This window comes from Heptranchias perlo, chromosome 3, assembly GCF_035084215.1.
Source record: "Heptranchias perlo isolate sHepPer1 chromosome 3, sHepPer1.hap1, whole genome shotgun sequence".
NCBI lineage: Eukaryota > Metazoa > Chordata > Chondrichthyes > Hexanchiformes > Hexanchidae > Heptranchias > Heptranchias perlo.
The window spans coordinates 67,052,218-67,077,022 of NC_090327.1; the positions used below are offsets into that span (position 1 = coordinate 67,052,218).

Consider the following 24,805-nt stretch of genomic DNA (forward strand, 5'->3'; position numbering starts at 1 on the left):
TTAATCACTCAACAATTGAAACACATGAATTATGTCACTCTCAATCTTCTCTAGATGGAAAAACTTTAAAAATTGAATACCATTAGTTAAGTTCCAGAAAAACACATGTTTTCTTTAAAAATAAATTGCACACTTTTCAAATGTGGTCTACATCTAATTACACAGGGGGTAAAAAAAGTTAATTTTGGTAATACAACTAAATATAGTTATATCATGATTCAGTGCATTGTTTAAGAAACAGGGAAGGAAAGTGATTAAAAATATACCTGCTTTGTTATAGTCCAATTAAGTTTCTTCAATTCTTCATTACTTTCTTGAGAATTTTTCTCTGCCTCCTGCAGAGCTGTACAAACTGCCTTCATCTCCAGTGTCAAGGACATGGTCAACTAATATCAGAAGAGTTAATGAATAGCAGTTTAAAATTCATTTCCATATTTGATTGTTTACAGGTTTAGCCAAAATACATGCATCATCAGAGAGACCTTGTGTTCAGAATATATTTGGGCCTGGTTAGTTGATGCTTGAGATTTTTTTTTAAATTAAAAAAAAGCTAAGGTTATGGACCTTGGCCCTTAATACCATGACATGTGTTTTCAGCAAACTGAATTGAGACATTCATTGCAGTAGTACAGAATACCTTATCTTTTTCTTCAAGCAGTTTCGTAGACTGTTCTTCAGATATGACTTTACTCTTGTACAATTCTTTATATCTATTTAGCTCTGTGGAGAAAATTCTCTTTTAATCCTTTCTTGCATAATTATTATTTGACTAAAATATCTAATTATAGATGTACATTCAGTAAAAAACTCTGAATGAGAACAAAAACAGACATTCAAGTCTCTATAATGCCCAGCTGTCAATATACATATGGAGCATAAACATTCCAAACTAATTTAAATCTTGCCAATAGATAGATTAGAAAATATTAAGTTCAGCTTGACTGCTGTAAGTTAATTTATGAGGGTCCACATAACAAATAGGAATAGGCCATATGGCGCCTTGAGCCTGCTCTGCCATGCAACATCTTGGCTAATCTTCCTTAACTCCATTTTCCCACCCTATCCCCATACCCCAATTCCCTTAGCATTCAAAAATCGATCTCAGTCTTGAATACACAATAACCAAGCATCCACAGCCCTCTGGGTAGAGAATTCCAAACTGAAACATACAAATATTGTGGGCTCTAGCAAAGGAATAATTTTCTATGTAAAGTTACAAATTTTATGTAAATATCATGTACAGATCATATCCTTTTGTTCCCAGAATTGTTACAGCACAAGAGGCGGCCATTCGGCCCATCGAGCCCGTGCCGGCTTTGTAAGAGCAATCCAATTAGTCCCATGCCCCCACTCTTTCCCTGTAGCCCTGCAATTCCCCCCACCCCACTTCAAGTATTTATCCAATTTTTTTTTGAAAACCACAATTGAATCTGCTTCCACCACCCTCAGGCAGAGCATTCCAGATCATAACCACTCGCTGCGTAAAAAAACTTTTCCTCATGTCGACTTTGGTTCTTTTGCTAATCACCTTGAATCTGTGTCCTCTGGTTCTTGACCCTTCTGCCAATGGGAACTATTTACTTTATCTAAACCCTTCATGATTTTGAACACTTCTATCAAATCTCCTCTCAACCTTCTGTGCCAAGGAGAACAACCCCAACTTCTCCAGTCTGTCCACGTAACTAGAGTCCCTCATCCCTGGAACCATTCTAGTAAATCTTTTCTGCACCGTCTAAGGCCTTCACATCCTTCCCAAAGTGCAGTGCCCAGAATTGGACACAATACTCCAGCGCTTTATAAAAGGTTCAATATAACTTCCTTGCTTTTGTACTCTATGCCTCTATTTATAAAGGCCAGCATCCTGTATGCTTTTTTAAACTGCTTTCTCAACCTGTCCTGCTACCTTCAAAGATTTGTGCACATACCTCCAGGTCTCTGTTCCTGTACCTCCTTTACAATTGTACCATTAGTTTATATTGCCTCTCCTCATTCTTCCTGCCAAAATGTATCACTTTGCACTTCTCTGCATTATGTGTCCACCCATTCCACTAGCCTGTCTATGTCCTCTTGAAGTCTATTACTATCCTCCTCACTGTTTACTACACTGCCAAGTTTTGTGTCATCTGCAAATTTTGAAGTTGTGCCCTGTACACCCAAGCCATTTATAGATCAAAAAAAGTGGTGCTAGTACAGACCCCTGGGGAATCACTACTGTATACCTTTCTCCAGTCCGAAAAACAACCCACCACTACTGTTTCCTGTCACTAGAAAATAAACAGGGAATCACACACAACTAACTCATGTACCATCAGTTTACAGCTTTTGAAATCATATAAATTTTAATACAGAAGGCAGCCATTTGATCTACAATGCCTATACTGGTGCCAATACTCCCAAGGCCATCTAATTCTTGGTCTTTCTCTGTAATTGTACATTTTTTAATGTTAATCAAATTCCCTTTTAAAGTCACCTATGAAGATGTTCCATATTTAATCCTTTGTCTGAAATAAAAAAAATCCTTTAAACCTCCACTTTATGATTCCAGTACTAATCTTGCCTCCTTAAGAGTCACCAAACAGTAAAATCACTCCAAAATTTTGAACATTTCTACATGATCCTTTTAAATTTCTCTGCTCCATTAAATACAGTCCTAGTCAATACTAGGACTATCTTTTTATCCTAGGCATCATCCTAGTAAATTATTTTGTATGGCTCATACCTTTTCTATGATGGATTGCCAAAACTGCATACAGTAATCAATGTACAGGATCATCACTGCCTTGCTTTGAAATCAATGCTTCTTATATTAAAAAAAATCCACTTGCTCTTTTACCAACAGCAATCCTGCTTTTAAGTGATTTATATTTATACCCCTAGATCTCTATTCCTTTGCAAATGTTACTGTTCAGGGTACATTGCCATTGTTTCTTTTCCTCAAAATATACTTGACTTTTACGTAAATGTCAAATCTCCTAACTGGTGCCCTTCAGTGGTCTCATGCACTTTTCAGTTTCCATGTCCCTAATTTGGTATGGTCAGTAATTGATATTATTCCCTCTTTGCCCAAATGGAGAAGAGGTACCTGGGGAATTCCACATCTTGCCAATCCAAGAAACATCTATTTATTCCTACTCCTTGGTGTCCTCTAACCGCTCTATCCATGCTGCCTCAACTATCAATGGTCTTAAATCTTCCCAACAAATATCTCAACTCTTGATAAAGTAAGTGAAAATATACCACATCTACTGCATTCCCTTTGCCTATATATTCAGCAATCTAGTCAAGCATGACTTTTTTTTTAAAACAAATCTGTGTTGACCCTCGCCCCATACTTTTCTAAGTGCTCATTATTATCCCTTAGTGTAGCCTGTTGGACGTGTGCAAAATGGTTGCCTCATTCACCTAAACAACCGCAAAGTAATTCACTGTGCATGGGTACACCCTTTGAGATCAGACAAGGTGCTATATCAATGCAAGTCTCTTTTTAGCAGTTCACCTACTACTGCTGGAGCTAATTGGTGTATAATTTCCTGGATTATTTCTGCTCCCTTTTATGTAAATACTAAAACATGGGGGCCATTACAAGTGCAATGGTATTTCCCCCCCACTCCCAGAACAGCAACTGCAAAATTTGTAACAGCAAGTGAAGGAATGACCAGATAACCTGATTTTGGTGGTGATTATGGAAGGAACAGAGAAAGGGAGGGAGAAAGCACCAGACTCAAGAGGCAAGGGAAACAGAAGGAAGAAAAATAACTCTGGAATGCCATGTACACAGTGTATTGGATAAAACAATTGTATATTTTGCCCCATTAAGGCTAGATTGTTCAAGTTTGGCTATTAACATACAACTACGTTTTGTATAACTATATATTGTTCTACATGGCACAAAAAGTGTTCCAGATCAAAGAAGTGTGTCCCTTTACCATTTACAACAGCTTCTAGCTGAAGACTCTGCAGATGAGATGGTGTTTTCAAAACCTCCTCCTTGAACCATGCCAACTCCTCCAGCAGTCCAGTTATTGATTCAGAATTTGCAGCAAGAGCAGGTTGACTTTGGTATTTACTCAATGCAGCTGCCAGCTCCTCGACTTTTGAGTCCCTCACCTTGGAGAAGGATAGATAGTAATGGCCATTTAATCAGATACATTGCTAATCTTTATATGCTTCTATTGTAGCAACTACTTATGAATGCTAGCATTTTATAGCATACTAGCAATACTTTTCTGGACTTCATAATGCAAAATCCTGTTATTCCTCAAATTTGATATGTGGGGCACACTTTATCATCAAAAAGTCACCTGTTGGTAGTGTGGTGATATGCCACTTTTTAACACTGAGAAGGCCTAATAGCTGCTATTTTAATAGTATATCACCTCCTGATCTGTCAATGGGTTCCCACAAATATCTTTTCAGCCAGCCTCCTCTCCACACCCCCCACCTAGAAATTTCAGTTACTGAAATTTCTAATATTCAAGACAAAATTACCTAGCATCTACAGCCTAGAAACAGGTCATTTGGCCCAACTGGTCTATGCACCACATGAGCCTCCTCCCATCCCTTTTCATCTCACCCTATCAGCATATCTTTCTATTCCTTTTTCCCTCATGTGCTTATGTAGCTGCCCCTTAAATGCATCTATGCTATTTGCCTCAGCTACTCCTTGTGATAGTGAGTTCCACATTCGTACCACTCTGGTTAAAGAAGTTTTGCCTGAATTCACTATTGGATTTATTGGTGACTATCTTCTATTTATGGCCCCTAGTTTTGGTCTCCCCAAGTGGAAACATCTTCTCTATATCTACCCTATCAATCCCTTTCATTATCTTAAAGGCCTCCATCAAGGTCACCCCTTAGCCTTCTCTTTTCTAGAGAAAACAGCTCCAGCCTATCCCAATAAGTATATCAGCTCAGTTTGGATATCCTCTGTGAATCTTCTTTGCACTTTCTCCAGTACCTCTATATTCTTTTTATACGAGACCACAACTGTGCACAGCACTCTCCAAGTGTGGTCTAACCAAGGTTCAATACAAGTTTAACATGACTTCTGCTTTTCAAATTCTATGCCTCTAGAAGTGAATTCCAGTGCTTTATTAACCTGCATCGCTACTTTGTGATTTATGAATCTGTACCTCTAGATCCCTTTGCTACTCCACGCCATTTAGACTCATTATCGAAGCAAAATTCAAAGTTACATATTCCATAATAATGATTAAATTTATTTACTGAATTGTCTTTTCTTTTAATGCCTCCATTAAAGTTTTTACTTGAAGACCTCAGGCTCACCCAAAAGCCTGGGCTTGGATTTGATATTTTTGCTCAACTATGACTGACTTCACAATATAAATTTAGCACAGAGTATGTGCAATTTTTCTAATTTCCCCAGATTGCATTAGTACCAGTCAGCTATACTGAGGAATATTTTTCTTTTAACTTCTAGCACTTACTATTCAGTCACAATTCTTCAAATAATTTGAAAAAACAAGAGCACAAATATTAACAGGCCTAGAGGTAAAAATTATATTGTGTTTTTCTTGTGTGCGCAAGCGAGAAATTGACACACATGGAGGCAACAATACAAAAATGACCATATTTACCAACTTATGTGCGCAATGCCACAGGAGATACTACTTTTATATAGCTCTGCTATTGTTTAAATGTGATTAGGAGGTCGAACAGTTTTTAAAAAAAATTAAAACAGTTTGCAAAATACTACCAGTGGCCGCAGGAGCAACGAGACTGCAAAGCTGTTCTACTACATTTTTTTTTTAAATTTCATTCTCGGGATGTGGACATCATTGGCCAGCATTTATTGCCCTGAGAAGGTGATGGTAGGCCTTCTTTTTGAACTGCTGTAGTCAGTATGGTGAAGATGCTCAGCAGCAGTTTGATACAACTGAGTGGCTTGCTTGGCTACTTCAGAGGGCAATTAAGAGTCAACCATGTTGTTCTAGGACTGGAGTCACATGTAGGTAGGCCAGGACAGGATAGGATGGCTAATTTTCTTCAGGGAAGAAAACCTGTCAGTCAGTCAGTCAGTTGGGATTTTACAACAATCTTGATAGCTTCATGGTCACTTTACCGATACCAGCTTTTTAATTCCCAAAACTACCACAGTAGGATTTGAACTCACATTCTCTGAATTGATTTTTACTGGACTAATGACTTCACTATCATGCCCCTAATCAGTGACATCTTTTAAATAAGGATGTATTAAGATAGTGGAGTGGCAACTCTACTGAATTCAAAAATTAATGATTTTTTTTTAAAAAAAGTTTTAAAAGGAGTAGGCTCTACTGGATTAAGTGACAAGTTATGAACCAGAATTATTTAACGGTAAGGGTGAATCTTGCAATTGGTGACCCTAATATGATTGCTTTGTGACTCATTTCTTCTCAAACCTAGTAACAAATTCAAAGTTTTAAAATGAAGTAAGGTAAACTTTGAAAGAATGAGGAATAAACAGACCACAACTGGGTTGAACTGTTAATGGGTAAACCTACACTCAGATAGTGGCAAGTATTCAAAGTGGTATTTGGTACGATACAAAACCAGTACATACCCTTAAAAGGCAATGGTTCCACTTCTGTAGTTAAGCAATCATGATAAACAAATGAGGCAAGAGATGGTATCAAGCTAAAAGAAAAGGCTTACATAGCCTTCGGTTAGAATTAAAGGAATAGAGGAGCTATTACACTACTTGGTGTATGCTATAGGCCACCAAATAGTGGGAAGGAGATAAAGGAGCAAATTACAGAAAGAGGCAAGAACTTGAGTAGTGATATGGGGGGAGGGGGGGGGAACTTCAATTATCCAATATAGACTGGAACAGTAACAGTATAAAGGGCAAAGAGGGAGCAATTCCTGAAATGTGTACAAGAGAACATTCTAGAACAGTGTTTCTCCAGCCCAATGAGGAGGTACTGTGCTGGATCTAGTTCTGAGGAATGAAGTGGGGCAGGTGGAGTATGTTTCAGTGGGGGAGCATTTGGGGAACAGCGATCATTTCATCATTAGGTTTAGAATAGTTATGGAAAAGGACAAGGAACAATCAAATGTGAAAATACTAAACTAGAAGAGGGTTAATGACAGAGTTAAAAAGGGATCTTGCCCAGGTGGATTGGAATCAAAAATTGGTAGGCAAAACAGAAATTGAACAATGGAAGCCTTCAAGGAGGAGTTGGTTTGGGTACAAAGTAGACACATTCCTACAAGGGGGAAAAGGAAGGGCATCCAAGCCTAGAGTTCCCTGGATGAATAAAGATAGAGATTAAAATGAAACAGAAAAAAGGAGACTTATGATAAATGTAAGGTTTATAATAGAGAGCCAGGCTGAATACACAGAGGAGGTCTTAAAAAAAGGGGCATAGAGTATGAGAATAGATGAACAGCTAACATAAAATGGAACCCAAAAGTCTTTTCAGAGACATAAAAAGGGTAGGACTGATTAGGGACAAAAAAAAAACTTGAGGTAGAGGGTATGGCTGAATTACTAAATGAATACTTTGCATCAGTCTTCACTAAAGGAGGATGCTGCCATTGTAGCAGTAAAGGAAGAGGTAGTAGCGATATTGGATAGGATAGTAGATAAAAGGCGGTAATTAAAAGATTGGCAGTACTCGAAGCAGAAAAGTCATCCAGTCCAGATGAGATGCATGCTAGGTTACGGAGGGAAGGGTGGAAATTGCAGTGGCTCTGGCCACAATCTTCCAATTCTCCTTAGATATGGAGATGGTGCCAGAGCACTGGAGGATTACAAATGTCACGCTCCTGTTCAAAAAAAGGGAAGAGGGATAAACCCCACAATTACAGGGCAGTCAGCCTAATGTCAGTGGTGGGGAAACTTTGAGACAATAATCCAGGACAAAATTAATTGGCACTTGGAAAAGCACGGGCTAATAAATGAAAGTCAGCATGGATTTGTTAAAAGGAAAATTGTCTAACTAACTTGGAGTTCTTTGATGAAGTAATCGATTGGGTTGATGAGGGTAATGTGTATATAGACTTTCAAAAAGGTGTTTGATAAAGTACCACTTAGACTTGTTAGTGAAATTAAAGCCCATGGGATTGAAGGAACAGTGGCAGCATGGATACAAAATTGGCTAAGGGACAGAAAGCAGATGGTAGTAGTGAATGGTTGTTTTGCCAGCCTGGAGGGAAATATATATTGGTGTTCCCCAAGTCAGTATTAGGACCACTGCTGTTTTTGATATATATTAATGACCTGGACTTGGGTATACAGAGTATAATGTCAAAGTCTGCAGATGACAAAAAATTCAAAAACGTTGTAAACAACATGGAGGATAGTAACAGAGTTAAATGGGAACATACAGACTGGTAAAATGGACAGACGAAATGATACCTCTCCTCATTCTTCCTACCAAAATGTAATATAAAGCAAATGGTACAATTTTAAAGGGGGTACACATATACAAATATTTGAAGATGGCAGGACAAGTTGAGAAGGCTGTTAAAAATGGGAACCTGGGCTTTATTAAGAGGCATATAGAGTACAAAAGGAAGTTATGCTAAACCTTTATAAAACACTGGTTAGGCCCCAGCTTGAATACTGTGTCCAATTCTGGGCACTACACTTTAGGAAAGATGTCAAGGCCTTAGAGAGGTTGCAGAAGAGATTTACTAGAATGATACCAAGGTTGAGGGACTTCAGTTATGAGGAGAGACGGGAGAAGCTGGGGTTATTCGCTTTAGAGCAGAGAAGGTTAAGAGGAGATTTAATAGGTGTTCACAATCATGACAGTTTAGGTAGAGTAAATATAAAGAAACTGTTTCCAGTGGCAGAAGGGATGGTAACTAGAGGACACACATTTAAGTTAATTGGCAAAAGATCCAGAGGAGATGAGGGGAAAAAAAACAAAAAATTTACTCAGCAAATTGTGATCTGGAATGCCCTGCTTGAAAGGGTGGTGGAAGCAGATTCAATAATAACTTTCAAAAGGGAATTGGATAAATACTTGAAGGGGAAAAGCTTACAGAACTATGGGGGAAAAAAAATAGAAAATTGGGACTACTGAAGAACCGCCATGGGCACGATGAGCCGAATGGCCCCCTCCTGCACTGTGTCCTTCTATGAGCTACAAAAACTAAGCAGAATAGGTTGTTATGTAGATTGCAGTAATAAGAACAGATTAATACTAATGGTTAAACTTAACTAATGGTTAAGTTTAACTGTCCCCCTCCTCCCCACCCAAAACTGACTATACTTGAGAACAAGTCACTTTGCACTGTGACTGCACAAGTGAACAAATAGGTTACAACTATTCTCCAGCTTTCATTTTACATGGATATCAAAAAGGCAGCAACATTTTTTTTACCTTCATTTTGTGCTGCTCAGCAGTGAATTCTTCTTTTGCAGCATATTTATCTTGAACCTCTTCTAAAGCACATTTATATGCATGTCGCCTGATGGATTCCTTGTACATGTGGAGTTTACTCTCCAACTGTTCTTCATAGATCTCTTTTAGCTCTTCAAAACGTTCACTAATGGGTGAATAGTGTTAAAATGTACAATATTGTCTAAAAAAGATTTGAAAAACACTACATTCGCATTCAGAACTTAAATACATCTTCCAATGGATTGAATTGATGGCTGTAGAGACCTTGCTTTCTTTACAAGGTTGGGGGGGGGGACTACAATTGCACCACTCAGCATTTGCAATTACCAAGATGGTACTGAATTTAAGCATCAGATTTGCAAAGCATTTCATTAGCCTAGTCCCCTTAAAAAAAGAGAAAAATGCAGGGACATCATAATGGGTCATTTTAAGCATCCAAAGATAGATTGGGGTAAAAATTAAAGTAAGTAGCAAAGAATGAAGGGATTTGATTTTTTTTTAAAATGTCGCCAAGACTGTTTTCTGGTTCAGCACATTTAAATGATGGATCTAGTTCTAGGAAATGAAGTGGGCATATAGGTAGTTTAAGGGTAGGGGAACATCTAGGCAACAGCAATCATAACAATTAATAGATTGTTCACTTCCTCCAAGATAAAAAGGAACTTAATTGGGGGACAAGAAGCACACTTCATGATTAAAAAAACCTAGATAAAATGGAAACAAAAATAAAAAACTGGCAGATGAGTGTAGACAAGGGGAAAACTTTTAAACAGGAAATGATAAGGGTACAGACTAAACATATGTAGAAAAAACAAAAGCTGAAATTTCCTGAATGAGTAACACAATTAAGTGAAACTTAAGTCATGATAAATCTAGGGCTAGTCAAACAATATTTTGTACTTAAATGAGTACTCTGCCTCAATTTTTAAACAAGAGTGCAATAGTGGGAACGAAAGGGTAAGAGGAGGAAGAGAAGTCATTATTTAAAATAGATAAGGAAATAGTACTGGAAAAGTTGCTAGAACTCAAAGTGGAAAAGCTGCTGGGTCCTGTTGATGCAAGCTAAAATGCTGAAGGAAATAACTGAGGCTCTGACCAAGAACAAAAGGATCCCACTACAATCTTTCAAACACTCAGATATAAGAAATAGGAGCAGGAGTAGGCCATATGGCCCCTCAAGCCTGCTCCGCCATTCAAGATCATGGCTGATCTTTGATCTCAACTCCACTTTCCCACCTGATCCCCATATCCCTTGATTCCCCTAGAGTTCAAAAATCTATCGGCCTCAGCCTTGAATATACTCGATGACTGAGCATCCACAGCCTCTGGGGTGGAGAATTCCAAAGATTCACAGCCCTCAGAGTGAATAAATCTTTCCTCATCTTGATCCTAAGTGGCTGACTGAGACTATGACCCCTAGTTCTAGATTCTCCAGCCAGAGGAGCATCCTCTCAGCATCTACCCTGTCAAGCCCTCTAAGAATCTTAGATGTTTCAATGAGATCACCTCTCATTCTTTTAAACTCCAGAGAATATAGGCCCATTCTACTCAATCTCCTCATAGGACAACCCTCTCATCCCAGGAGTCAATCTAGTGACCCTTTGTTGTACCGCCTCTAAAGTATATCCCCCCTTAGGTAAGATCAAAACTACACAGTACTCTAGGTGTGGTCTTACCAAAGCCCTGTACAATTACAGCAAGACTGCCTCACTCTTGCACTCCAACCCCCTTGCAATAAAAGTCAACATACCATTTGCCTTCCTAATTGCTTGATATACCAGCATGTTAACTTTGTTTCATGTACAAGGACACCCAAATCCCTCTGAACATCAACATTTAATAGTTTCTCACCATTTAAAAAATATTCTGTTTCTTTATTCTTCCTGCCAAAGTGAATAACCTCACATACTCCATTTGCCACCTTCTTGCCCACTCACAGCTTGTCGATATCCCTTTGCATCCTCCTCACAGCTTACTTTCCCATCTAGCTTTGTATCATCAGCAAACCTGGATACATTATTAATGACTTGGATGAAGGGACTAAATGTATAGATTGTAAATAGCTGAGGCCCAAGCACCAACCCCTGCAGCACCCCATTAGTTACAACCTGCCAATCTGAAAGTGACTGGTTTATTCCTACACTGGTTCTCCCTTATCTACCCTGCTAGTTACACACTCAAAAAAACTCTAATAGACTGTCTAATTGTCAAAACAAGATTTCCCTTTCATAAAAAAAGTGTTGACTATGCCAAATCATATGATTTAAGTGCCCTGTTACTACATCCTTAATAATAGATTCTAGCTTTTTCCCTACTATTGATGTCAGGCCAACTGGCCTATAATTCCCCATTTTCTCTCCTTCCTTTCTTGAATGGCAGGGTTACATTTGCTATCTTCCAATCCACAGGGACTGTTCTGGAATCTAGCGAATTCTGGAAAATCAAAACCAATGCATCCACTATCTCTGCAGCCACCTCTTAAAACTGTAGACAATCAGGTCCAGAGGATTTGTTGGCTTTTAGTCCCATTATTTTTTCTAAAATTTTCTTTATTAATCTTAAAGTAATTTAAGTTCCTCCCTTTTATTAGAACCTCGGCTCCCCACTATTTCCTGTATTTTTTTGTGTCTTCTACTGTGAAAACAGATAACATTTGTTTAACATCTCTGCCATTTCCTAATTCTCCATTATAATTTCTCCTGTCTCAGCCTCTAAGGGACCTACATTTACTTTCACTAATCTCTTCCTTTTTTAAAAAAAAACACACTTGGAGCTCTTCCAATCTGTTTATATTTCTTGATAATTTACTCCCTCTATCAATTTCTTGGTTATCCTTTGTTGATTTCTAAAACCCTCAGGCTTACTATTCTTTTTTGTAACACTAAGCTTCTTTAATCCAATACTATCCTTAACTTCTCTAGTTAGCCACAGTTGGATCACATGTCCTGTGGAATTTTTACTCCTCAAGGGTATGTATATTCGCTAGGAATTATTTCTTTAATTGATCATTGCTCATCTACCATCCTATCTTTTTTTCTAATTTCTCAATCAACCTTAGCCAACTCACCCCTCATACCTACATAATTGGTCTTGTTTGAATTTAAGACCCTAGTTTTGAACTTAACTACATCACTCTCAAACTCCATGAACTTCTATCATATTATGATCACTCTTCCCCAGAGGATCCTTTACTACAAGATTACTAATTAATCTTGTCTCATTACATAATACTAGATCTAAAATAGCCTGTTCTAGTTGGTTCCTCAACATATTATTCTAGAAAACTGTCTTGAATACATTCCATGAACTCGTCCTCCTAACTACCTTTGCCAATTTGGTTTGCCCAGGCTATAATGAAGATTAAAGTCTCCCATGATTATTGCATTATCCTTGTTACGTGCTCTAATTTCCTGATTCATGCTCTGTCCAACACAAACTGTTTGGTGGGAGTAGTTTACAGGCCACCTGTGTTTTCTGCCCCTTGTTATTTCTTAGCTCCATCCATACTGATTCTACATCCTGATTTGAGCCAAAATCCTCTCACTACTGCCTTTATCTGCAGGGTTGCTCCCCCCCTTCCACCTTTTCCATTTTGCCAACCCTATCTAAAAGTCAAGTACCTTGGAATATTTAGTTCCCAATCTTGGTCACTCTGCAACCACATCTCAGTAATGGCTACTAGATCAAACCCATTTATCTCTATTTGTGCTTTTAATTCATCTGTCTTGTTACAGATGCTGCCTGCATTCCAATATGGATGCAACATCCCAGTGGACTGGAGGGCTCCCAATATGTCTGTTCAAATCGGGTAATTATAGACCAGAGTAGCATCAGTGGCCAACCATCTAGATGCCATAACAGGATAAAGTTACTCACTTAGAAAGACATGGGTTTAAGGACAGTCAGCATGGGTGTGTAAAAGGCAACTCATGTCTGACAAATACATTTAAAATTACCTCCAAACTTCTTCTGTACGCAGTAGTTGATGAAACATAGCCTCTCCCATCTCTTTACGAACCCGAATTTCCAAAACCAGTTTGTGCTGCCTTTCAGCAATCAGTTTTTGTTTTAAATTTTCTATCATGCTCAATAATTCCTGAGTAATAGAATAGAAAAGCTACAGTATCAAGCAGTGTTAAGGTGAAGATCAGCATACCAATTGAATCACCCAACTGATGCATTAAATGTTTCCTTCCCACCACCCCCCCCCCCCCGCCCCCCCCAATAGCAAGATAATGGCCCCACAGTTCTCCAGATTGCATTTCAGACTTTATCAACTAGCAACCCTCTTATTCAATAAGGCTTGTAAAACTCCATATTGCACTCGTTACCTTTTACAGCAGTTAGATGTGTTAATCTGGTCCTGCTTTACAAATACATTGCAAACAGGCTTTTCAGCCCAGTCGGTGTTTACTCTGCACACAAGCAAATCGTCCTAATTAGATTTACCCACACTGCTCCATATCCCTTCATATTCTTCCTTCGTCCACCTATCCAACCATGTAAAGTTCTGTTCTAAATCCCTTACATTTAATGTTGAATCTCTGGCCCCTTGTTAGTGATCCCCTACCGAAAACAAGTCTGCTTCAACTAGCCTGTCCCATTCTTTCATAACTTTAAACACCATATCACACTAAAATCTGTGTTGTTCTAACAAAAAAAAAATTCAAGCACTCCATGTTGAACCACTTAATCCAAATCAGATTCATCACCCACCCAAACTTTGGTTGCTTATCACTGCAAAAATGGTCTGCCATTTAAGAATGTCAGTTTCTGAATAAACTTCAAAAAGTAATGCATTGGATGTAAAGCACTGGGACATCCTGAGTACATGACCAGGCTTTATAAATGGAAGTTCCTTCAGGTTTGCTTTTCTTCTCTATGCCCCTCCAATTTCCTCTTCACTCACCATTCTAGGATCTATTTCTTTAGTAAACTTTTTCCCCAATAAAACTGGAATTTCCTTAAATTGTACAAAACCTCTTGCTCTAACTATCTATGGATATTTTTAGATTTTAAATGACCAACTTCTACATGCATCAAGTTTTAAATAACGTTTTCCCTCTTCCAGTTTTATTTTGGCAATACTGTAATTGGCTTTCCCCTCGTTACTTTAAATTCAGTTTTTCTGATGCCTGGTTTAATATATGCATATGGTAAGCTCAAATCCAAATAACTACTGCTACAACAGTGACTACACTTCAAAAAAGTACTTAATTGGCTGTGAAGCACTTTGGGATGTCCAGAAGTAGTGAAAGGTGCTATATAAATGAAAGTTTGTCTGTCTTTTACTTAATTGCTCTATCCTTTCCTCCCCACCATCTCAAGATCAATGCATTGATTTTTTTTCCCAGGGGGATACTCCATTAACAGGTTACAGACAGCATCAGTCTATCAATATTCTATTATTTTTGATAACTAAAAGTTGACTACAGTTAGTACAGTCCATTTTATACACAGGCTCAAAAGGGAGCTGAAGAGAAGAAAAAAAGTTACTTCGCGGCCCAAGGTGGTAACATCCAGCTCTTCATCTTCCTGCTCCTCTTCATCTTTAATGATTAGATCTTCAGAAAAGCAATTCTCAGCAGTGAGTGTTTCACTGAGATCAGTGCATACCATCATACTGGCATCTCTCCCATTCATTGGATCAATAAGTTGGAGGTTTCCTTTTGGGTGAATTATCTGAACTATCTGAAAAAGAAGCATTTCTAGGAACAGCTTACTTGGACATGTGTTCAGTAACTATCCTTCACAACTTCCTATTCATGGCAAGGATATGATCAATGTGCTAGAAGTATGTTCATTGCAATATTCTGATGGCTGGTTCATAAATGTTTGAGCTTTTCTACGAGGAAACATTTAAATTGTAAAATGTTGATTGATTTTTAAAACTTAGCAAATTACAATTGCTCAGAATATATATTCTTTCTGCAGACAGACTTTGAAGACCAAAGTCTTTTAACAGAATGGAAACAAGGTAATATTTGAAGGATTCCACTAATTTATACAAGTGTATTTGTTATGCATGTGAACTGAAATATTATGTACAATTGAGTATTACATTTGCATGTTTTTATTTTTCTTGTTGAGTATAATTTCTATAATAAAAATTTCTATAATATGAACAAAAATAATCTTTAAAATCCAGGACAATGTCTTCAAAGGCAAGACAAAAAGCAATGAATGATACCTTACCTGCTTAGCAATTGCTGAAAATTTCATTACATGGAGTGTCTCATCATACATGGAAGCACACTGGTTTATATTAATAATCATACAAGCTTTGCCTTTGCCAGAAAAAAAAGCTTGAAAGAGACGCGTCAATTTGCTCTCTCGGAAAGGGACAACAATTGGTTTCAGTCTAGTAGCCAAAAGATAGGTCATGTTAGAAATAGTACGAAAGAGATTTCTGTGTTCAATTCCTTCCAAGCAAATACCAAGACTTTACCAAATAAAAATAGGAAGTGAAAAACAAAGAAGATGTAGGTTTAGCTTAAGAGTTTTTCCTCAAATGCAAGAGATATATAGAATCTGATCTTGGAATTCAGGAAGAATTTCACTGGGGACAATTACAAAATAAGCATTCAATATTTAATGAATTATTAAAATGAAATCAGTTTCAATCTATTTAAAATTTAATTGAACAGTTGAACACATTAATCTAAGTTATATGGGTAAATCCATATTTAGTCCTACTAAACCAAACCCGTGTGGAGTTAAATCATTAACTGCCATGTTAATAGGAAACACTTCACAACATAGAATGTTTATGCAAATTCTACTATCACAAAATGGATTGACATTTTCCAAATTTTCTAAAGCATTGGCAATGTGCTCAGGGGGAAAAAAAATTTCTATCTATACAAATTTGAAGACTGCGATAAAATCACCCTACTACAGGGATAATAGAGCAAGGTTTTTTCCCTCAATAATTACTAATGTTGGATTAAATACATACCCATTTATTTAGCCTTATTTTTAAAAAAAATTCCAACTCCCTTCCCCAATTTGCAAAATGCCTACAAGTAGTTTTGATTACTGTATTTATTGTCTTCTCACTACCATATGGCACTGCAGCAAGCCCAAAGCCAAAATGGAATAATTAGCACCTTGCTGTGTTACAGAAGTATAGTTAATATCAATAAAACAGGGCAATTTAATATACTTTGAGCATCAGGCTTTTAGATATAGGTACCAAAAGGTAGCATTCATGGGACCATTTAAAAAATATGATGTTAGGAATGTGGATTAGCTGGATCCTTCAGTTTACAATATATTAAAAAGGCAAGTAACAATTTGTTTTAACTTCATTTGTAAAAAAGTCAAAATTATAATCATTACATTCCCTAAAATTGGAGATGGGAGCTTTTGCTGGAAAGCAAAATTGAGTCATAAATCCATAACTGCAGAACATAGTTAGGCCTGCACAAAATAAAAACAGTAACTCACTGTTTTGATGCAATGAAAATTACACTAGGTTTCACAATTCAAATTGAAAAGAAAACTTCAATGTACATGTGTTTGAAGGAGAAATGGCTATTTATATTAACTTGTGATTCTGCCAAGTCTTTCCACTCACCAAATTAATCCAAGTGATCTAATTTATTGCATTACTTACTTATTCTGCTGCTTCTGCCGGAGTGCAGAAATACATTTGCCAAGGATAAGGAGAGAATTATTGATGTTTCCTGCCTCTTTCAGTCTGTCTCCAAAAGTTTGTGCTTTGTCACAACGCTCTGACCCAGCCAAGTCACAAAAGGACAGCCTATATTCATCAAAAATATAAATTCTTAGCCATTGACAAAAGTGTATTTCCCCTTTAAAGTAAAATATCACCAAAGTTATGAACTGATCTGCTAAATGTTAGCCATGGCTTAGTGGTAGCACGCTATCCAAGTTGAAGGTTGTGGGTTCAAGCCCCACTCCAGAGACTGAAGCACAAAATCCAGGCTGACACTTCAGTGAAATACTGAGGGAGAGCTGCATTGTCCAAGGTGCAGTCTTTCAGATGAGATGTTAAACACCTGTCTGCCCGCTCAGGTGGGTGTAAAAGATCCCATGGCACTATTACGAAGAGAGGGGAAATTCTCCACAGTGGATTGGCCAATATTTATCCCTCAACTACCATCACTAAAATGGATTATCTGGTTATTTATCTCATTCCTGTTTGTGGGACCTTGCTGCGTGCTAATTGGTTGCCAGGTTTCCTACATTACAAAAGGTGACTACACTTCAAAAGTACTTCGGGACATCCTGAGATCATGAAAGGCGTTATACCAATGCAAGATATCTCTTTTCTTTAAACCTAGTTGTACCTACTCCATTTTTCAGCTATAGGAATAGGAGGAGGAGGCCATTTAGCCCCTCGAGCCTATTACACCATTCAATGAGATCATGGCTTCTCATGAGCTACAGACTGTTCAACAGGACATATTTCTACATTCCTCATCTTTGTTGAGGGAGTAAGTGGGTAAATCCTAGCCTTTTGCACTTTTAATCAAACACAACTCGCTAGCGTGATGCCCTGGTACAGAACAGCACCCATACTTAAGACTGCAGGTTTTCTTTCAGCTTCCAATCTACAACGGTAAGACAGCAATCAGAAAAAGTGAATAAAATAATTGATGTCATTCATTAGTTTCTTTTTTAAAAAAAAAGATTCATTTATATAGCGCCTTTCACATAGTAAAATGTCCCAAGGTGCTTCACAGGAGTGTTAATCAATCAAAATTTGACACCAAGCCACATAAGGAGGTATTAGGGCAGATGACCAAAGCTTGGTCAAAGAGGTTTTAAGGAACATAGAGAGATAGAGATGTTATGGAGGCGGAAATAGGCAGTCTTGGTGATGGAGCCGATGTGGTTGGAAGCTCATCTGGAGGGGGTCAAATAGGACACCAAGGTTGCAAATGGTCTGGTCCAGCCTCAGACAGTGGCCAGGGAGCAGGATTGAGTCGATGGCTAGGGAACAGAGTTTGTGGCGGGGAGCAAAGACAATGGCTTCGGCCTTTCCAATATTTAGTTGGACAAAACGTTTACTCATCCAGTACTGGATGTCAGACAAGCAGTTTGGTGAATCAGAGTCAGAGGATGCGGGAGATGGGTGGCATCAGCATACACGTGGAACCTGACGTGTTTATGGATGATGTCACCGAGGGGCAGCATGTAGATGAGAAATAGGAGGGGGCCAAAGATAGATCCTTGGGTGACTCAAGATAATTGTGCAGGGGCAGGAAGAGAAGCCATTGCAGGTGATTCTCTGGCTATGACTTGATGGATAAAGAATGGATCCAGGCAAGGGCATTCCCACCCAGCTGGACAACGGAGGACAGGTGTTGGAGAAAGGCTGCAGACAGGTTGAGAAGGGATAGTTTACCACCATCACAGTCACATAGGATGTCACCTATGACTTTGATAAGGGCCATTTCAGTACTGTGGCAGGGGCAGAAACCTGATGTTGCAGGAAAAATGGGCACGGATTTGGGAGGTGACAACACGGTCAAGGACTGGAGAGGAAAGGGAGTTTGGAGATGGGGCAGTAGTTTGTAAGGACAGAGGGTGGGTTCCCCCCCCCCCGAGGGGGGTGATGATGGCAGATTTCAAAAGGTAGGGGGTGGTGGAGGGGGACAGTACCTGAGAGAAGAACCAGTAACAATATCAGCTAACATGGGGGCCAGGAAGGGATGTTGGGTGGTCAAGACGAGCTTGGAGAGAGAGAATGACAGGAGATGAGAGGGGAACGAGAAAAGTGGCAACTCACTCAGAAGTCCTGATAACATGGGGCTTGTCTTCACCAATTATTTCCATCAGTCGAATAGAGAATATGCTGTGACTGTAAAAAGGAAATTTCAGACTAACCAGATTTGTTATACAAGTATTTTGATTTCAAGATTCAAAATTTTAATATAGAATTAACTGGCCCAAACAAAATCTTAGTTTAAAAAAATTCAGTAAACTTAACTAACCAATTACTTCAGACCAATCTATGGTAGTAACAGTCAGAATTATATACATACCTTCGGCTTGACTGTTGGTTCATTTTGGTGGAAGCCAAGCTTCGATTTTTATTTCCTATTTTTAGGAATTTGAAAGCTTCATCTGAGCTAGTAATGTTGATCCACTTTAGATCTGAAATATTCAGAACAATTCAAGCACAGACTTTAAACCAGAATAAATATAGTCATCAACTGTTTCCAGAAGGTTAGACATTTATACAATGGCCTGATTTCTATTCAAAGAAATGCAGCAAAAAAAAAAAAATCATTTTCCTCTCTTGAAAGGATCAGCTCCTGCTGGGGTACAGTTCCTCGAGAGCCATCAGCCCTCCAGTACCTCGCCCAAGTGGGTATTTTTAATTTATGAGCCAGATAGCAAATACCACTTGACTATGATGGCCATCAGTTGAGCTTGAGTTTTTTTATAAAAGGAAATATTAAAAAATGCACACTTTCTAGCAAGAGTCAGATAATAACTCAGGACAGGAACCCTGCCCAATTTTCCTTTCCCAGCTCTGATGTCAGCTTGACTAAGATGGTAGCATTTTCAATTTTGTGTCAAAAGGCTACATGTTCAAATTCTGGATGACTGCTGTGACTCTCAAGTTATACTCCATTGTTGGAGATGCTATCCTTCAAATGAGATGTTAAACAGAGGCCCCATTCTGCCTGTTCAGATTAAAAATCCCATGGCACTAGTCAAAGAGCAGGTAGTTCTCCCAGTGTCCTAATCAACATTCATCCCTCAGCCACCATAAACAGATCATTCATCTTAATACTGTTTGTGCGACTTGAGAAAAATGTTTGCATTGTTTGCCTACTTAAGTAATCCCCCTACTGGGAATCAAACCTTGGACCTTCTGGTCTGTATGATTTAGTACTATATTAGGATGGTCTTTACCCACCAGGGAAGCCCATTTTAAATCTCAACAGTAATAAATCCTTTTTATTTATGCAACAGCTCATTAAGAAGATTAGGCTGCACCTTTAACGTAACTATTTCCTTTCTGATTTTCACAGACTCGCAGGTTTTGACGTTTCTGGCTTTTTAAAGTTGGTATTGCATCCAATAGGTCATATACATATTCATTGTAAATCTCACAAAATGAAACCCATACTGAATATCTCAGTGGTCTTTGATCAGTGAGGCCTGTATCAGATGCTGTCCAGATGACTTCAGAATGCTTTTCTGTGTCTAAAAAGTTTGAAATAAAGGTTAGATCATTTAAACCTTTCAAGTACTCTCAAACAACAACTACTACAATTGAGATTACAGGCAATTAGGCTTCTACCACCAATGTTAAGCTTAAAGTAAGGCTGTTATTGCATTGAAAGTTGAAGCCCAAGTCACAAATGTAAGTTCCAATCAAGAGTGGGAAAGAGACTTGCTGGTCTTTCATAAGATATGGTGAAGGGGAAAAAAAAAAATTCCTGATTCATTGAAATCTGTCCACCTAAAAAAAAAAAATTACTAACTGTTGCAACAGTGAAGAACATCTTCAGCTGAGTGTTGGATAGCATGGCAGTGGGAGACAGGTTCAGGTACGTAGATCATTGAAGTGTCATGAACAGGTGCAGAAAATAATCAACAAGGCTAATGGAATGCTGGCTTTTATATCTAGACGATTAGAGTACAAGAGGGCAGAAGTTATGCTGCAGCTATACAAAACCCTGGTTAGACCGCACCTGGAGTACTGTGAGCAGTTCTGGGCACCGCACCTTCAGAAAGACATATTGGCCTTGGAGGGAGTGCAGCGTAGGGTTTTTTTTTTAAATTCGTTCATAGGATGTGGGCATCACTGGAGAGGCCAGCATTTATTTCCCATCCCTAATTGCCCTCAAGAAGGTGGTGGTGAGCCGCCTTCTTGAACCGCTGCAGTCCGTGTGGTGACGGTTCTCCCACAGTGCTTTTAGGAAGGGTGTTCCAGGATTTTGACCCTGCGACGATGAAGGAACGGCGATATATTTCCAAGTCGGGATGGTGTGTGACTTGGAGGGTAACGTACAGGTGGTGTTGTTCCCATGTGCCTGCTGCTATTGTCCTTCTAGGTGGTAGAGGTCGCAGGTTTGGGAGGTGCTGTCGAAGAAGCCTTGGCGAGTTGCTGCAGTGCATCCTGTGGATGGTACACACTGCAGCCGGTGGTGAAGGGAGTGAATGTTTAGGGTGGTGGATAGGGTGCCAATCAAGCAGGCTGCTTTGTCCTGGATGGTGTCGAGCTTCTGAGTGTTGTTGGAGCTGCACTCATCCAGGCAAGTGGAGAGTATTCCATCACACTCCTGACTTGTGCCTTGTAGATGGTGGAAAGGCTTTGGGGTGTCAGAATGATACCTGAACTTCAAGGGTTAAGTTACGAGGAGAGATTACACAAATTGGGGTTGTATTCTCTGGAGTTTAGAAGGTGATCTGATCGAAGTTTAAGATATTAAGGAGAACACATAGGGTGGATAGAGAAAAACTATTTCCGCTGGTTGGGGATTTTAAGAGTAGGGGGCACAGTCCAAAAATTAGAGCCAGACCTTTCAGGAGTGAGATTAGAAAACATTTCTACACACAAAGGGTGGTAGAAGTTTGGAACTCTCTTCCGCAAACGGCAATTGATACTAGTTCAATTGCTAAATTTAAATCGGAGATGGATAGCTTTTTGGCAACCAAAGGTATTAAGGGATATGGGCCAAAGGCAGGTATATGGAGCTAGATCACAGATCAGCCATGATCTTATCAAATGGCCCAGCAGGCACGAGGGGCTGAATGGCCTACTCCTTTTCCTATGACACCTATCAGGGGCTGAATTTGCTTAGCCCCAATTTCCTGCTTTCTCCCCATATCTATAATGATCTAGCATGTTTCTGAATGCTGTAATTGGTCACTACTTGTGAAAAGCATTCCAATGATAGGTGAAAAAGTTCCTAATCACCATTAGTATTTATTTTGAGATAACAGCCTTGTGTTTTTGATTTGCCAATCAATTTATCTGTATTTATTTAGTGCGTCTGGTCCTTTATCATTTTGAATAACTATCAAATCTCCCAATTTTCTCAGTTCAAGAGAATACAGCCCCAATAGCTTTAATCTTGCTTCATAACTCAGACCCTCATCCCTGGTAAATTGTGTGGCACTTTCTCCAGGGCATTTAGTGTGGCAAGAGGCAGGTAAAGGAGCATAGGGAATGGAGTTTTTAAACAATGTGTGCACGTCTCATTTCTCACCCAGTATGTAAAAAGCCCAAGAGAGGAAGTGCTGCTGGATCTAGTAATGGGAAATGAACTAAAACAGATGAGAAGAAAGTGCAGGGGAACATCTAGGCAATAGCGATCATAAGGTTTAAGATAAAGATTGAGAAGGACATAAGAAAGACAAAAACCAAGTAATGAATTGGAAAAAAAGTTGATTTTAAGGGGGAATGAGAATGAGACTAGAAAATAAACTGGAAAAATTTACTGACAAAGAAATAGAACAGCAATGGGGAACATTTAAAACAGTGATCAAGAGGGTCCAGGAGAAATATATCCCACTAAAAAACAAAAACAAACCAGCCAGCAACAATACACCATGGATGGAAAGACATGAGCAAACTTGAAACTAAAAAGGAAAAGGCATACACAAGGAGGACGACAAAAAGGGTTTGGAAAGGTCAAAAAACAATTAAGGAAAAGAGAAACTATTATTTTCATATTTAATTTTGTAACATATTCTACAGACACAAGAAAAAAAAATCAGAATAAAGATAGGGCCACGAAGGGATATACACTATAAAAACTCACAGGTAATGACATGTTAAATAATTACTTTGTCTCAGTATTTACCAGGGAGGCAAACACAGTGGGCAGGACATTAGAAGAAATTATCAAAAAAAAAAGACATTTAAGATGGAATGAGGGGAAATAATTACTAAACTAAATCAAACTTAAGAGGATAAGACCCCTGGTCCAGATGGATTGCTTCTGTGCATATTAAAATAAGTTAAGGAAGCAATAGCAGAAATAGAAGTTTGAACAAGTCCAGGGAACTATAGACCAATTAGCTTAACATCTGTGGTAGGAAATATAACAGAATCCTTGTTCAAAGATATCATAGAAAAACACCTAGAAACTGAAAAGTATAGCCAGCATGGATTTCAAAAGGGAAGGTCAATCTTGGCCAACCTTATTGAATTCTTTGAAGTAGTAACAGAAAGGATAGACAAGGTTAATGCAGTAGATGTAATAGGTTTGGATTTTCAAAAGGCCTTTGATAAAAGGTACCAAATAGTAGACTCATGACTAAAGTCAGAGCACGTGCAGTCAGGAGACAGGTAGCAGAATGGATAGCAAGCTGGCTACAAAAACAGAAAACAGAGCGTAGGGGTTAAAGTTAGTGACTCAGACTGACAAAGGTAGGAAGTGATGTTCCACAAGGATTGGTGCTAGGACCACTGTTGTTCACTATTTACATTAACAATTTGGACCCGGGAGTACAATTTCAAAATTTGCAGACGACACCAAATTGGAGGGGGGAGTGGGGGGAAGGGTATAGTTAACACGGAGGATTGAGACAAAATAAAAAGGAACACATTAATAAATTTGCAGAATGGGCATGTAATTGGCAAATTAATTTCAATATAGATAAGTGAGGTGGTACATTATGGTAGAAAGAATAAGGAGACCGCATACTCCTTGGAAAATAAGAAACTAAATGGGGTCGAGGAGCAGAGGGATCATGGGGTACACATACACAAATTGCAAAGTAGCAACGCAGGTTAATAAGGCCATTAAAAAAAAAGCAAACCAAGCACTGGGGTTCATTTCTAGAGGGATAGAATTGAAAAGCAGAGAAGTTCACACTTAGCCTACTGTGAACAGTTCAGGTCTCCATATTATAAAAAGGGTATCGAGGCACTGGAGAAGGGGCAAAAAAGATTTACTAGGATAATACCAGAACTGAAGTTATACCAATCAGGAAATAACTGATGGATAACCTGATAGAGGTCTTTAAGATTATAAAAGGGTAGATGTAGAGAAGATGTTTCCACTTGCAAGGCAGACCAGAACTAGGGGCCATAAATGTAAGATAGTCACTAATAAATCCAATTGGGAATTCAGGAGAAACTTCTTTACCCAGAGAGTGGTTAGCATGTGGAACACAATATCACAAGGAATAGTTGAGGCGACTGGTATAGATGCATTTAAGGGCAAGCTAGATAAACACATGAAGATGGAAGAAGGATATGCTGATAGGATTAGTTGAAGTAGGGTGGGAGGAAGCTCATGTGGAGCATAAACACAGACATGGACCGATCGGGCCAAATGGCCTGATTCTGTGCTGTACATTCTATGTAATCAGAAACTACAGACAGTATTTAAAATGTGGTCTAGCTATATTATACACAGTCATTATTTCTATACAATTCCTTGATATAAACACCAAAATCCCATTCGCCTCCTTAAATGAATTTTTAGGGTAAAAGAAATGCTGTT

The 24,805-nt window shown here is 38.6% G+C and overlaps 2 protein-coding genes across 2 annotated transcripts in view; one reads left to right on the forward strand and one right to left on the reverse strand.

The window, feature by feature from the left end:
* Positions 1-24,805, reverse strand: part of zgc:56231 (uncharacterized protein LOC406257 homolog) — a 36,705-nt gene that overhangs the window by 1,126 nt on the left and 10,774 nt on the right. Inside the window, exons 8-18 of the mRNA XM_067980080.1 lie at positions 20,337-20,546; positions 19,373-19,484; positions 19,117-19,188; positions 16,975-17,121; positions 15,552-15,717; positions 14,853-15,047; positions 13,313-13,452; positions 9,336-9,501; positions 3,927-4,107; positions 638-720; positions 267-386 (exon numbers count right to left, since the gene is read on the reverse strand). Coding sequence (XP_067836181.1) covers positions 267-386; positions 638-720; positions 3,927-4,107; positions 9,336-9,501; positions 13,313-13,452; positions 14,853-15,047; positions 15,552-15,717; positions 16,975-17,121; positions 19,117-19,188; positions 19,373-19,484; positions 20,337-20,546 — 1,592 coding nt within the window. The remainder of the gene's footprint in view (positions 1-266; positions 387-637; positions 721-3,926; positions 4,108-9,335; positions 9,502-13,312; positions 13,453-14,852; positions 15,048-15,551; positions 15,718-16,974; positions 17,122-19,116; positions 19,189-19,372; positions 19,485-20,336; positions 20,547-24,805) is intronic.
* chchd7 (coiled-coil-helix-coiled-coil-helix domain containing 7) overlaps positions 5,826-24,805 on the forward strand; it is a 134,198-nt gene continuing 115,218 nt past the window's right edge. The window contains exon 1 of the mRNA XM_067980095.1: positions 5,826-5,835. The gene's annotated coding sequence lies outside the window, so the exon portion shown is untranslated. The remainder of the gene's footprint in view (positions 5,836-24,805) is intronic.